The sequence below is a fragment of the Aquarana catesbeiana genome, linkage group LG02 (assembly GCF_042186555.1).
Source record: "Aquarana catesbeiana isolate 2022-GZ linkage group LG02, ASM4218655v1, whole genome shotgun sequence".
NCBI lineage: Eukaryota > Metazoa > Chordata > Amphibia > Anura > Ranidae > Aquarana > Aquarana catesbeiana.
Genome location: NC_133325.1, coordinates 576,038,564 through 576,052,745, shown reverse-complemented (window position 1 = coordinate 576,052,745; position 14,182 = coordinate 576,038,564). Strand labels below are relative to the sequence as shown.

Sequence of the window (14,182 nt, the reverse complement as noted above, 5' to 3'; positions counted from 1 at the left end):
AAGGTGTTCCACATATTAGTTCATGTTAATGGTTACATGTTTTTATATACTGTATGTTTACAGTCCTAAACCTAAATCAGCTTTCTTAAATGGCCATAGCAAAAAAAACAATGCTATATCAGTTTTGACAGATCCTGAGGGATTAAACCACCTTCACACCTTGAAACCACCTTGAAATTTCTGAACTTGTGTTTCTGGGCATGTCATCTGATGTGGCCGTTATGAACAAGTCCATCTCTCCCTGTTGGATGTTTTACGTATATATCATGGGGCATGAAACAAGAGGTGGTTGGAAGATGGGTCAGAAATTATAGCAGGGATATTCCACTGTCATTGTATCCAAGACATATAAGAAGCCAAGTGTTGATTCACCCACCAGGCTCCAGCTGTAACCAAAAAAAATCACTTTTAAGAAAATAAACCATGTAAGTTTCATCAAATAAAATATTAATTTTACTATGCTTACTGACATTATTTTACAGTTATTGGAGATTTCAAACCCTCAGTGAGCTGCTCTGGTGGTACAATGACAACATCTTTAAGCAAGTGTGAGTTACAAGCATTGGGCTACAACTTCAGTTCAGTTCACCTGTTCAATACTTCGGAATTCTGTGTCTTTGCATATGCCAACATTCAGAATGATATCAGTATGTACAGCGTCCAAGTGCTAGCAGCCATAGGATGGTGTGGAAACATTGCTACGGTACAACTTATTTTTAGCAAATGTTTGTTTACTGTAAATTACTCTAAATTAAAAAAAGACCCTTAATAAGTGATATATCTACAGTTGTGCTCATAAGTTTTTCAGAGAATATGAATGATAACACAAAAACTTTTCTTTCACTCATGGTTAGTGTTTGGCTGAAGCCATTTATTATCAATCAACTGTGGTTACTCTTTTTAAATCCTAATGGCAATAGAAACTACCCAAATGACCCTGATCAAAAGTTTACATATCCCAGTTCTTAATACCGTGTATTGCCCCAATTAACATCAATGCCAGCTTGAAGTCTTTTGTTGTGTTTGTGGATGAGGCTCTTTATCTTCTCAGATGGTAAAGCTGCCCATTCCTCTTGGCAAAAAGCCTCCAGTTCCTGTAAATTCTTTGGCTGTCTTGCATGAACTGCACGTTTCAGATCTCCCCAGAGTGGCTCAATGATATTGAGGTCAGGAGACTGAAATGGCCACTCCAGAACCTTCATTTTATTCTGCTGTAGCCAATGACAGGTCAACTCGGCTTTGTGTTTTGGATCATTGTCATGTTGGAATGTCCAAGTACGTCTCATGCGCAGCTTCCTGGCTGATGAATGCAAATGTTCCACCGTTATTTGATAACATACTGCATTCATCTTGTCATCAATTTTGACCAAATTTCCTGTGCCTTTGTAGATCACACATCCTCAAAACATCAGCGATCCACCTCTGTGTTTCACAGTAGGAATGGTGTACCTTTCATCATAGGCCATGTTGACTCCTCTCCAAATGTAGCGTTTATGGTTGAGGCTTGTCTCTGTGCTGTTTGGTGTATTGTAAGAGGGATACTTTGTGGCATTTGCGTGATAATGGCTTTCTTCTGGCGACTCGACCATGTAGCCCATCTTTCTTCAAGTGCCTCCTTATTGTGCATCTTGAAACAGCCACACCACATTTTTTCTGAGAGTCCTGTATTTCACCTGAAGTTATTTGTGGGATTTTCTTTGCATTACGAACAATTTTGCCAATTTCCATTTCTTGATTAGAGTTTGAACACCGCTGATTGGAATTCTCAATTCCTTGGATATCTGTTTATATCCCTTTCCTGTTTTATACAGTTCAACTACCTTTTCCGGCAGGTCTTTTGACAATTCTTTTGCTTTCCCCATGACTCAGAATCCAGAAACATCAGGGCAGCACTGGATGAAAGATGCAAGGATCTGTCAGGAGTCTAGAAACTCATTGACCTTTTATACACACACACTGATTACAAGCAAACAGATCACAGGTGAGGATGGTTATCTTTAATAGCCATTAAAACCTCTTTGTGTCAACTTTTGTGCATGTTATCAGGCCAAAATCACCAGGGTATGTAAACTTTTGATCAGGGTCATTTGGGTAGTTTCTGTTGTGATTATGATTTAAAAAGAGTAAACACAGTTGATTGGTAATAAATGGCTTCAGCCAAACACTAACCATGAGTGAAAGAAATGTTTTTGTGTTATCATTCATATTCTCTGAAAAATGGTCAAGAAATCATAAATTCTGCCAGGGTATGTAAATTTTCTATGTTAGCATAGAAATGTTTAATTAAAACATTGCATGTGATTCTGTGAAAAATGTTTCTTTGAGTGTGTCCATGCATATAACTGTCAGGAAACATAAAGAGACATTTACATTTTTAACCTGTCCACAGCCTTCTCCTTAGCAAGTTTTAGCTAGGTTGGGTTTAAAAAAAGTTCATATGATATAATCAAGGCTTTTAAAGCTTTTTTGGTGTACACTGAGCTGTCAGTTTTATTATAAGACTGACAGCTTAGTGTACACCAAACTGTACACATTATTATATTAACATTATGATGATATTATTATAGAGTACTTCAGTAAATCAACCCCATACCAGTATATTAGAAGGTATTGTTTCAAGTAATGTACAAATTTGGATTTGTTCAGCTGAGAGTAGTGCGACAAGTTTGTTTTTTTCTGTGTGACAAGAGAATAGCTACTAAAGTCAAGGTCTAGTTTTGAAGAGCACTATAGGGTTACCTAATGAATAGAACATAGGAAGCAATTTTACTTATCTTACCACATAGGATGAAGATGTGTCATCCAACTATTTGCCAGTTTTGCTGAGCACATGATTGGGTTTTTAAAATAAACTCCATTTTATCTTTTTTACTAAGCTAAGCAAACAGTGTCTATTTCTTTAGTAAATCAAGCCTATAAGTGCTCTTCCATTAAATTATATACATGGAGCATTCCTAATAACCTGGAACATTGGTTCAGATCCGTTTTTGTTGTTTATATTAAAAAAAAATAAAACTTTTATCATAGTCTCTATGTGTTTTTAATTGCTTCACTTTCCTTTTTCTTGTTTTTTTTTTTGTTTTTTTTTTTAGGTGGGCTCATCAGACATTTATTTTACCAATAATCTTCACATTGAAGCATATTCAGGACCTCTCATTACTAAGAATCCAATCAGTTTCAACTTTTCTTGTGTTTTTAACCGCACTATGCAGACCAGCCTCAATTTCTTTCTGAACCCCATATCAAGGTTAGAAATAATATTACTTACATTTTTATCAATTACTGTGCTAGGGGGGTTTTGTTTGGTGTTGCCTATACACTATAAGAGCCAACCTATAAAGGTTGTGTCCCAAAACAGCTTTTTTAAACTCAGTGCTTGACTCTCCAAGGCTGTGTAAAGATTCATATCTTAAAGCGGAAGTGAAGCCTAGAATTACTCTATTAACATTAAAAAGCCAAATAAAACAGGTACCTTGATAAATGCATAGCACCATGTATGAATTATGTCAGTGCTCCGGTTGTCAAGCAATTAGCACTAAAACCTGCCAACCATTTACCAGCGACACGATGCAATTTATGGTGTGACTTAGATGCCATCCTTGTCTTTGACAACATCAGAGCACAGAGGGAGCATTTTCCAGGCATTTATAAAGCTTGTTCTTCTATATTTCCATTATTCTACTTCTAATTCACAAGGTGCAGATAGGGGGGGGGGGGGGCTGAGTGACATTATGAGGTGCATGGTGTTCCTGTTAAATGGCTTGCAGGTTCCAGTGCTGATTCCTGGACAACCAGAGCACAGACAGAACTCAGGCATGGTGCTATGCATTTATCGAGGCATATGTGTTATTCTCTGCCTCTCATAAGCTGCAAGTGAACTAAGAAAGTGGTTTCCCACCCAACCTTTACCAAGCATAACCTAGTTGTAACAAGTATAACTACTTACCTTGCCAGTAACTAAAGGTAGGATGATCATCAGTCAGTCATCAATGTCAAAGTTGGAATAGACAGTTTTCCTTTGTGTAAAGTACAGTGATAGTACTGGGCCAGTAAAAGTTCCCTCTAGTGGCTAATTTACAATTCTAAATTTAAAGTAGAATAATGGAAATATAGAAGAACAAGATTTGCAAATACCTGAAAGTATCATCAAAAAAGACTTTAAAGCTGCTTTCCAGCCTTACCTTAATTTATGCACAGTTGTACAGGCTCATTTCCTCTACTGAAATAGTTTACTCTGATTTTACTGCACACTTTGAACTCCTAGTGTGCATTAAAAGCTGTAGCAAGTCAAAGAGAGCCCACCTTATTTTGTGGCCGGGGGACATTCAGGATCATCTAGCCCTGACCTGCCTCTTTTATTCCTTGGATTTTGTTTTTTTCAATCATGGAGACTCAGCATCACACGTGTACATTGAATAGGGCAGTCTGAATGTCTAAATGTCACATGCCTAGGAATGTCCACTCCTCTAGACTGACACATGCCCATAAACGCATAAAACCATATCAGGGCTAAGGGCTCTTGAAAGCAGGTACTAGAGACAGGGTGCTGTGATGTTTTCAAGAACCTATGCACCTAAAAAAAGTATGTAATGAAAATGGTAAAAGTTTGCAGAAGCAAAAACCAGGGAATACAAAATTTATAGCAGAATACAATTTAGCTTAAGGGTAAACAGGGCAATGATGCTCAATTTAAAAAAATGTACACTTTACAGAATCTATTCATTCTTTTATCCCTCTTGACAAAAATGTGACACTGATCCTGTAGGAATATTATGAAAGGTTTGTGAACTTTTCAATTTTTACATATTTTTTGTTTCCTCAGCACAATCACCATTCCATCTGAAAATGGAATCAGCAGTTATACTGTAACATTGGCAGCTTACAGTGATGAAACATGCACTTTGCCATTACAGGGAAGTGATACCTTGATTGTTGGATCAATTTTATACCTAGGCATATTTTCCCCAGATTTAAATGGAGATGCATTTACTTTAAGGGCAGAGAAATGTTTTGCCACTCCTACAAATGACTCTAACTCCAACCTCAATGTAATACTAGTAGATGGAGGGTGAGTATCATTTATAATATGGAAGATGCAATGTATAGTTTTTTTTTGTTTGTTTTTTTAATGTCACATATGCCAATCCAACAATAAGGATAATAATTACAGCGTACAATGTGAATTGGTTTCAGCATCTATGCTCACAAGTACCACAAATTCATCACCCAATCAACTATTCTGCCTGTCTGATTTATGGTACGACCTTCATTTAGCAGCTTCTGAACAGGACTAAGGTTCAGATTTGATACTACTATGGGTTCAGGTCAAACCCTATGGGTTTGAAATTCGCAATCCTGGCGATTTTGTCTGAAGATTAATATTTTTAAACATAATGGTAGTTCCCAGCATGCTGCTGCATTATTTGAAAAAGAAAAAAAAAAGTGGAAAAAGAGTGTGCACCTAATCCACCTCAAATCATATCAGTCACATTCACCTCACCCCCCCCTAGTAAAAAAAAAGAAAAAAAAGAAAGGTAAAATCTGAGTAGACTTATTATTTGTGATGAAAACTGTCCTGCTGCCAACCAATTTTACACTGCTGTATCCTCTGTGGATATCTTATTTCTTGTTGTGTAACACCTGTCTGTGCTTTTGCTCTTTAGTAAATTAGTGGTCTTGCTCATTAAAATTGTTCTGCTGCTGGACAATTTTACAGTGCTATATCATCTGTAGAATCTCAACTCTTGTAGTAAAACCTCTACTTTTGTTCTTGTCCCAATTACCTTTGGGTCCAGTCTTCCACATTAAAACTTGTCCTGCTACAGGCCAATTTTACACTGTTGTACCATCTATCTCTTAATTATTGTAGTAAAACACCTGCCTGTACTTTGTATCTCCACTACATTTTGTCCTATTCTCCCTCATTAAAAGGTCAGTTTTACACTGAAATGTGTAGTTTAGCTTACAATCCAGAACACTGCCTGTGTGACAAGATAACTAACTGTACGTCCCTTCATAAATGTTTTGCAGGACAGCACACCAATATATTAAATCACAAAACAAATGATCGCAAACTGGCTTCAGCTGGCTCTCCACCCAACAGGAAAGCCCCTCTAACACGTTTCACCCATGTAGGGCTTAATCAGAGAGGCCTCTCTGATTAAGCCCTACATGGGTGAAACATGTTAGAGGGCTTACTTGATGGGTAGAAAGCCAGCTGAAGCCAGTTTGCGATCATTTGTTTCATGAATCATTATATTGATGTGTGGTCCTGGGAAACATTTGTTGCTATATGGACGGGCTTGATGTTCTCTTATCAGTGACCCAGCACCCAGCAGCAATGTTTAAACCGGACGGTATATCTGACAGGAGCATGTAAACAGTGGTGCTTTTTATTTGGTTTATGTACTGCTGTGCCTGTCTTTAGTAATTCAACCACACAGTCTCTACCCCCATCTCTCACACTGACTGTAATCTTCTTAGGTTGAGGCAGTTTCAGGGTCAATAGCTTTGCCAAACAAAGGATTCAAAAGAGGGAGTCTCACTCTATTCGTAATGAAGAATTTATCAATGAGAGTGGGATCCTCATGTAATGGCCAGGGAAGATGGGTAGAGCTGGAAACTTACACACAGGGATATCTCCAGAAGAGTCCCCAAGAGATCTATATGGCGAAGTGATGATTTGTCACATTTGCCAAAATATTAGAAATCTAAACTGACAATAAACTCTGAGCTATAATATTTTGTTTATATTATAATAATTTATAATCAGTAAATAAATATTGAGGTATCAATTAAATATGTTGTACCAACCTAGACCTAATAAGAGCCAAATAATAGAGTCCACCGGAACAGTTTAAGTTAATTATTGCTGGATACAGAAGATTAAACTATTCATTGTGGTGGAAATAGTAATAGCCACAGAAGATATACAATGTTGTAATCATGATAGTAGAAGATATAGAAACAGACATTTAAATCTGTATTGTTCAAATTGATCATATGAAAACATAATGCACATTTTTTTTTATACTAGTTGTGCAGCTGCTGGCAGTGTTTCAACAACAGTTTTAGAAAATGGAAAGTCTACAGAGGCAAGAATCGAGATCAGCTCCTTCCTATTTCAAGGATACAGTGACATTTTTATATTCTGCAGTGTGACAATATGCAACAAAAGTGAAGATTGCACAAAGGTAATAATCTATTTATCTATTTACACACTACATAACTGTTGGTTTGCTTAACATTTTCATATAAAAAAAGTATATACATATATATATATATATATATATATATATATATATATATATATATATATATATATATATATATATATATATTATGCGTGTGTGTTTTCCATTGCACCTTACATAACCACTGCTAGCTTTTAAAACTGACTAATTTTGTTTTTACATTTCTAATGGTAAAAGAACGGTTTTCAGGCCCTCCAGAAATATGGCATGGTCACACATCATTTGAAGTCCAGTTAAATTTAAAATGATTTTAGAAGCAACAGAGCTTAGTTAGCCTCAAACATTTAGACCTTCCCAGAAATTGCCTTTTTCCACGTGAAGAACATCATAGGCATTATACATATTAACAAAAATGCTTTTTGCATCAGTTTTGGTTTGTATCAAGTCAGATTTGATAGGACATTTTTTCTTTGCTAGACTTACATCTTTATACTTTTCTAAATACTTATGCCTCGTGCACACGGTTGGACTTTGTTCGGACATTCCGACAACAAAATCCTAGGATTTTTTCCAACGGATGTTGGCTCAAACTTGTCTTGCATACACACGGTCACACAAAGTTGTCCGAAAATCCGATGGTTCTAAACGCGGTGACGTAAAACACGTACGTCGGGACTATAAACGGGGCAGTGGCCAATAGCGTTCATCTCTTAATTTATTCTGAGCATGCGTGGCACTTTGTCCGTCGGATTTGTGTACACACGATCGGAATTTCCGACAACGGATTTTGTTGTCGGAAAATTTTGGAGCCTGCTCTCAAACTTTGTGTGTCGGAAAATCCGATGGAAAATGTGTGATGGAGCCCACACATGGTCGGAATTTCCGACAACAAGGTCCTATCACACATTTTCCGTCGGAAAATCCGACCGTGTGTAAGGGGCATTACTCATTTAAAATCAGGGGAGTGACGTTGGTAATCATTTTAAGTGTACCGCCCTATACTGAATTGTGATAACAATTTGTTTTTGCTTTCCTTATGCGCTGTTTTTCCATTTTATAAAACAAAAAAAAGTCTTGCTCAATTATTAGAATGTACTACTTGGCTAGTCAGTTATATTGGTATAAGGCACTCAAATCTATTGATATCATACATTTTTTTCTTACAGTGCAACCCAGCCCGTGCTGCAGATATAATCAGCCCAGTTCTATCAATAAAGATGAACTTAGAAGGTAAGGCTGTAATACAAGGATAAAAAAAAGATTTTCATATACCTACTTCCAATGTGAAATATGTAAGCCCACAAGTACCAGCTAGCACTTGCTGCAGTAAAAGAACAATGCAAATGCATATGTGCTACTCAAATGGCTGGAATTGTGCTACCATAATGTTTAATGTAATAGTTCTTATAAATTAATCTTTCCCAACCTGTCTGCAGGGAAACATAAACAGGACGAGCTTCTTTTATTTAATAATAAAACCAAAACATGTTTAAATTGGCATACAAATATATATATTTGAAATCAAATATTTATTATTTTTTGGCAATAACATGGTGTGGGTGGATTTCTGCCAGTCTCAGGCTGTGTCACGCCCCTCCAGCCTGTGTCTTAGAATAAGAGGGAGGTGAAGCTTCTATCAATCTACATGTACTAACCCACCCCCATTGTGTTTAGATGGTTAGTGGGCATGGAGGAGGAGGGAGGGATTGGGCTGTCATTTACCACTGTATATATGCCCACATGTGTGACTCTATAGTCACATGGGCTGCTCAGATGTGATAGGGAAGAAATGCTCAGCATTGAAACTCACTGAAAACTGAGCATGTGCAGAGTTACCACTACAGCTGCAAATTCAATAGCTGAATTGGGGACATGAACAGAAGGGGGGATAGAGAACAGCAGGATCAGCCAGGTTTTTTGCAGAATACAGAAAACAAATCTCATAGTGACTGAGTGAGTATAAACAGCATGTAATACACCATTTATTGATATGTTTTTTTATGATGTGGGTTTAGTGACAATTTTTATAGGGGTTATTTTCTTAGAAAAACACATTTTATACCTGCTAGTATAATCTTTATTTTCAGTTGTAAGAAGAGTGAGTACTCCTTTACATTGTTAGGTTGATAACATTCCTCCAATCCTTGTTTATGCAATACATGGAAAATGAGGACAAATAAAGAATCACACAACAGGTATAATAGTGAATATAAGAAACAGTGGATTCATAATAGATGACAAGGAGAAGGTAAAAAAGAATTAAAAAAGTATATTCAGACAGAAAATGGAAAGACTAAACAGGAGAAGAATTATAATAAAAGTAAAGTATAAAGAGGAATGGTCAAAATTGGGTGGTGACCTAAGACCCTTCAATAGCAGTATTGCAAGAGAGATGTGACTATTTCCTTAATCTCTTTCTTCTTCAGTGTTTTATTTACTATATATTTGTCTTAAGAAATTACTTCATATTTATAATATGATTTCATTAACAGATCTTAATAACATTGAGTACAGCAACTCTGGACATGTTAAAGGTAAGAATAGTATTTTATGAATAAATAGATTTCTTCAGTTGCTTTCATGCTCGTGATGGAAAGTGTGACATCTTTTCCTGGACTAACAGCCACTCAAGTGGCACTAACTATGTCTGGAGAAGAGCAGCATATATCACTGTACATTTGTAAAAGTCACTTTTATTTCATAAACTAAAATACATTTTGTTGGGGGACTCTCAGGCTGACCTTAGATGACTAGATGTCTCATGGAGAGTGGAGACTGTGACATCTGTCCTTTTCCAGATCACATTACCTTGAAAACTGTTACATGACTCTGTCTGAGTCAAGTACATGTAGCATAGTGGAGGTTACAAGGAATGATCCATGGTAAATAGTGTACTTCATCTCAAGGTGACTTTTTCCCATGCCAATTTTGCAATTGTATATACTCTTCATGTAATACAATGTGCTACTAAAGATCTCTGAATTACGCAGCTTACACTGAACATCAGTGGCAGCCGCTCATACGAGGCGCCGCTCCCCTAATCTCCATGCGCCCGGCCTCTAATCTCCATGCATAGTGCTGGACGCATTGATTTCTATAGGTTTTTTTTTTTTGAAGCACATGATTAGAGCCTGAGGCTCTAATTGGCTTAAAAAAGAGTGCACTTCGGGTGCAGAGCACTGCGCTCTGAGCCCACCCAGTTGTCTTTCTGCTTCTCCTCCCAGCCTATCAGGAAGCGGGTCGGGAGGAGAAGAGACCGGATTGGCCGGGAGGAGAAGCAGGGGGGAAGCTGCCGAGAAGGAAAAGCAGAAGGGGAGCCACGGAAACTGCCTGCGACCTGGGTGGGGTAAGTAGTGCGGGACAATTGACCGAGCAGTGCAGGAGGCTGAACATTGTAATATCAACAGGTTAATTTGCTAAAACTGGAGTTTGCAAAATCTGGTGCAGCTCTGCATAGAAACCAATCAACTTCCAGGTTTGTTTTCTTGTCAAAGCTTAATTGAACAAGCTGATTTCAGAAGCTTATTGGCTACCATGCACAGATTTTACACTCTTCAGTTTTAGTAAATCAATCCCAATGTGTCAATACTTTTTTAATTACAATTATTTTTTTTTATTGTTTTAACCTCCCTGGCGGTATTCCCGAGTCTGACTCGGGGTGGAATTTCAGAACCAAAAGCGGTAACCCTGAGCCAGACTCGGGATCGCATCGCAGGATCCAGGAAGAGCTTACTTACCTTGTCTCCAGGATTCTGCAATGTCTCCCCGCAGTGTGAGCGGCTTGTCCTCCGCTCGATTCATCACGGAGCCGAGTTCCGATCCCTGCGAGCGTTGTGATGCACGGGGACGGAGAACGGCGCCAAATTCAATAATTGAAACACACACAATACATACAGTATACTGTAATCTTACAGATTACATTACTGTATGAAATTATTTCACATCCCTTTTGTCCCTAGTGGTTTCTCCAGTGCCCTGCATGCAGTTTTATATTATAAAAACTGTTCTTTCTGCCTGGAAACTGGAGATTGTCCGTGGAGGCACGATCCAGATTCCTGTCAATCCCATAGTAAGGCAACCCAGAAATAACCCACTGCAATATATACAGATCTGGAAATGTAACCCATGGGGGAATACTATCTTGAATAAGATTGGAAAGGAAGAGAAGAAGAGGTTAAACAACAGCAGTGGTAGAAATAGGATGAGCTTTCTATAGCTGGTTGTCCTTCGAACCCTTCTAGAACCTAGCCCCTGTACCCAAGGTACCCCTTTTTTTTAAGTTGATAGTGCCATATTACATCTATTTTATTAGGCATCAGTTTTAGGAGATGATAGTCCACAATATACTGATATCTGTAAAAGGTACAATCACTCAACTATTACCATTCTATGGCTTGCAAAGCGCTGGTTTATAACACTTTTTTTTTTAAACCCTAGTACTATAGGGGTGTATACACTAATACATGACCTGTTGAATGGCACCCATGTTACAGTAGCTTTAAAAAAGGAAGTCACATATATTTTTTTCAATGTGTTAAGGTGCAATGCCAGACTATTCAGTATGCATGGGCTGCCTTGAAGCCGTGTGCCTTAACACTCATTAAAGCAATACTTAAGTTCAGCATGCAGCCTGAGCATGTCTTGAGGGATGCTGTGCAAGCATAGAAGCCACAGTGGTCAGCAGGGACAAGCTGCGCACAGGCACATATGGAGGAATGCCAGGGATGCCATGCAAGCATAGAAGCCACAGTGGATAGCACTGAGAATGCAGACACAGACACTGCTGGAGGGGTATAGAGGCTGCTAATTTTTTTAATAGCAACGGCAGCAGTGAATACAGGGACACCCAATAGTGCCAGGCAAGTAAATACTAAATGGCTGTATATAGGGGGTGCTGGGTGGGCTGCACCCCCCAGATTTGAGTTGCACACACCCTTCCCAGGGCCCCCTGCCCACTATGTGCTGTGTGGGGAGGTAAAGAGGATGTTGTGGACAGGGGGCCTCTGGGAGAGCAACTGAACTCTAGGGGGCACAGCCTACCCCAGCACACCCCTGGATACAGCTATGCGGCTGTATGTCACCCTCCTCTACTTTTATAATAAAATTATATTAGATTAAAAATGAAGTTTTATTATTTAGTTAGGTACTATATATATATATATATATATATATATATATATATATATATATATATATATATACATATATATATATAAATAATATCAGTGATCGTTAACTTCTAAACTAGTGGATTATAGTTAATGTCATGTTATATGTTATATGTTTTAAAACATGAAAAATATGTATATTAACATATAAAATACTCAAACTTAGATCTCCTTTCCTTCGTCCTTTTAGGTGTCTCCTGGGCTTTGCTGGTCAGCACCCTTCTTGCATACTTCTACGTTAAGCCTTTCTAAATAAATGACAGCATTTTGCCCTGTTAAACGGATGATGGTTGGGCTAGGTCATGGGCTATCTTATAAATGAGGATTTCATCATAGGGACACCATTTATTTTATTAATCTCTTTTCCACTGGCCTGCAATATATGTATGACAAGACTAAAAGAGACTCTATATGGAACGGGCAGCTTCTGATGTCTTTTTACCATTTTGGACCAAAACATTTTGGTTTTATCTTTCCCTTGATCAGACATTTAGACATCATATTTTTTTCTTAATGATGCTTGCCACTTTGAAAGATAAGTGGCAAATCTGTGCATAACTGCTTATTATATAATGTACTATACAGTATTTGCAATATATATATATACAATATTGGTTTTGAGTGTTCATTACATAAATAAAATATCATATTTGGCTGATAAAAACAGTGGCTTGTGTGAAATGATTAATAGTAACTCATTTTGTGTTCTTTTTATTGAAATCATAAACTTTGAAGGAAATATTCCTTTATAAACCATAGCAAAATCTAGATATGCAAATGTTAAATAGTGGGATGGGTCCCACCCATTTAGCTATTCATTAAAACACAGCGCATGTGCAGCTCAGTGTACATTATAAACAAGATTTTAATAAAACTTACCTGTAAAGCAGGAAAGTTTGCTTTATTGTACAAGAGACACAGTAATGTAAAGCCAATCTGCTTGCAATTTGTAATTTTGTATGTATATGTGTAAGTAAAGCCAAAACTTTTTTTTTTTTAGTTTTGGATAGAGTAGCAAATGGTTAACCCCCCCCCCCTTTTTCTTTTTTACTGTATTTTTAATTTGCTGATTTCACTTTCTGTCCCAAAGACAAAACGAGGAGCAAAAGGAAATCCCTCCAAAGCAGCGGGAACCCCATTTTAGACAGTTGCCACGACAGTGCTCATTATTGGAGGATTTCTACTTACAACGTTGTATTTTCTGTTCTTGTAACAACTCTGATATTTTTGATTTACTATCGCTTTCTGGCCACCAGGACAAATAAAGTGGCTAAACACTTCCTCAATACAGTAAACAAAAATAGAAAAAATAAATAAAATCGCGTTAAACATGTGAAAAATATGATCTCCAAAGACACCTAACGGAACCATTACTCCTCAGATCACCTCATTTCATTCCCAGCCCATAGGCGGATGTGCATAGCATGTAATGAGGCGATCTGAGGAGTAATGGTTCTGTTGGGTGTCTTTGGAGATCATATTATAACCACTGACGATTTGAAGGTTATTGGCTGCATCTGATACGCCATGGAAGGTATCCTTCTGAGTGCCCCCATAGCAAGCCACTTGCTAGGGGGCACTTGTGCGGGCTCGATCACAGTCCACTGACACACATAGCGTGGCTTTGCTTGGCCCTGCCCCCCACTCTCTCCTCACAGGCAGTGATTGACATCAGCAGGAGCCAATGGCTCCTGCTGCTGCCTCCATGTCCGATAAGGAGAGAAAAGAGAGCCGCTGCTCGCGGGCATCAAGATCTGGCTCAGGTAAGTATTTAGAGGGGCTGGGGTTGAGCTAAACACAGATTTTTTACCCTCATGTAGA

General features: G+C 38.0%; 1 protein-coding gene across 1 annotated transcript; it reads left to right on the top strand.

Moving 5' to 3' along the window:
* The first annotated feature begins 632 nt into the window (after positions 1–632).
* Positions 633–12,819, top strand: LOC141130019 (pancreatic secretory granule membrane major glycoprotein GP2-like). Its single transcript, XM_073618011.1, has 7 exons — positions 633–703; positions 3,093–3,247; positions 4,823–5,068; positions 7,037–7,193; positions 8,360–8,423; positions 9,686–9,727; positions 12,552–12,819. The coding sequence occupies exons 1-7, from the start codon at positions 650–652 to the stop codon at positions 12,611–12,613; spliced, it is 780 nt and encodes a 259-aa protein (XP_073474112.1). The 5' UTR covers positions 633–649; the 3' UTR covers positions 12,614–12,819.
* The last annotated feature ends 1,363 nt before the right edge of the window (positions 12,820–14,182 follow it).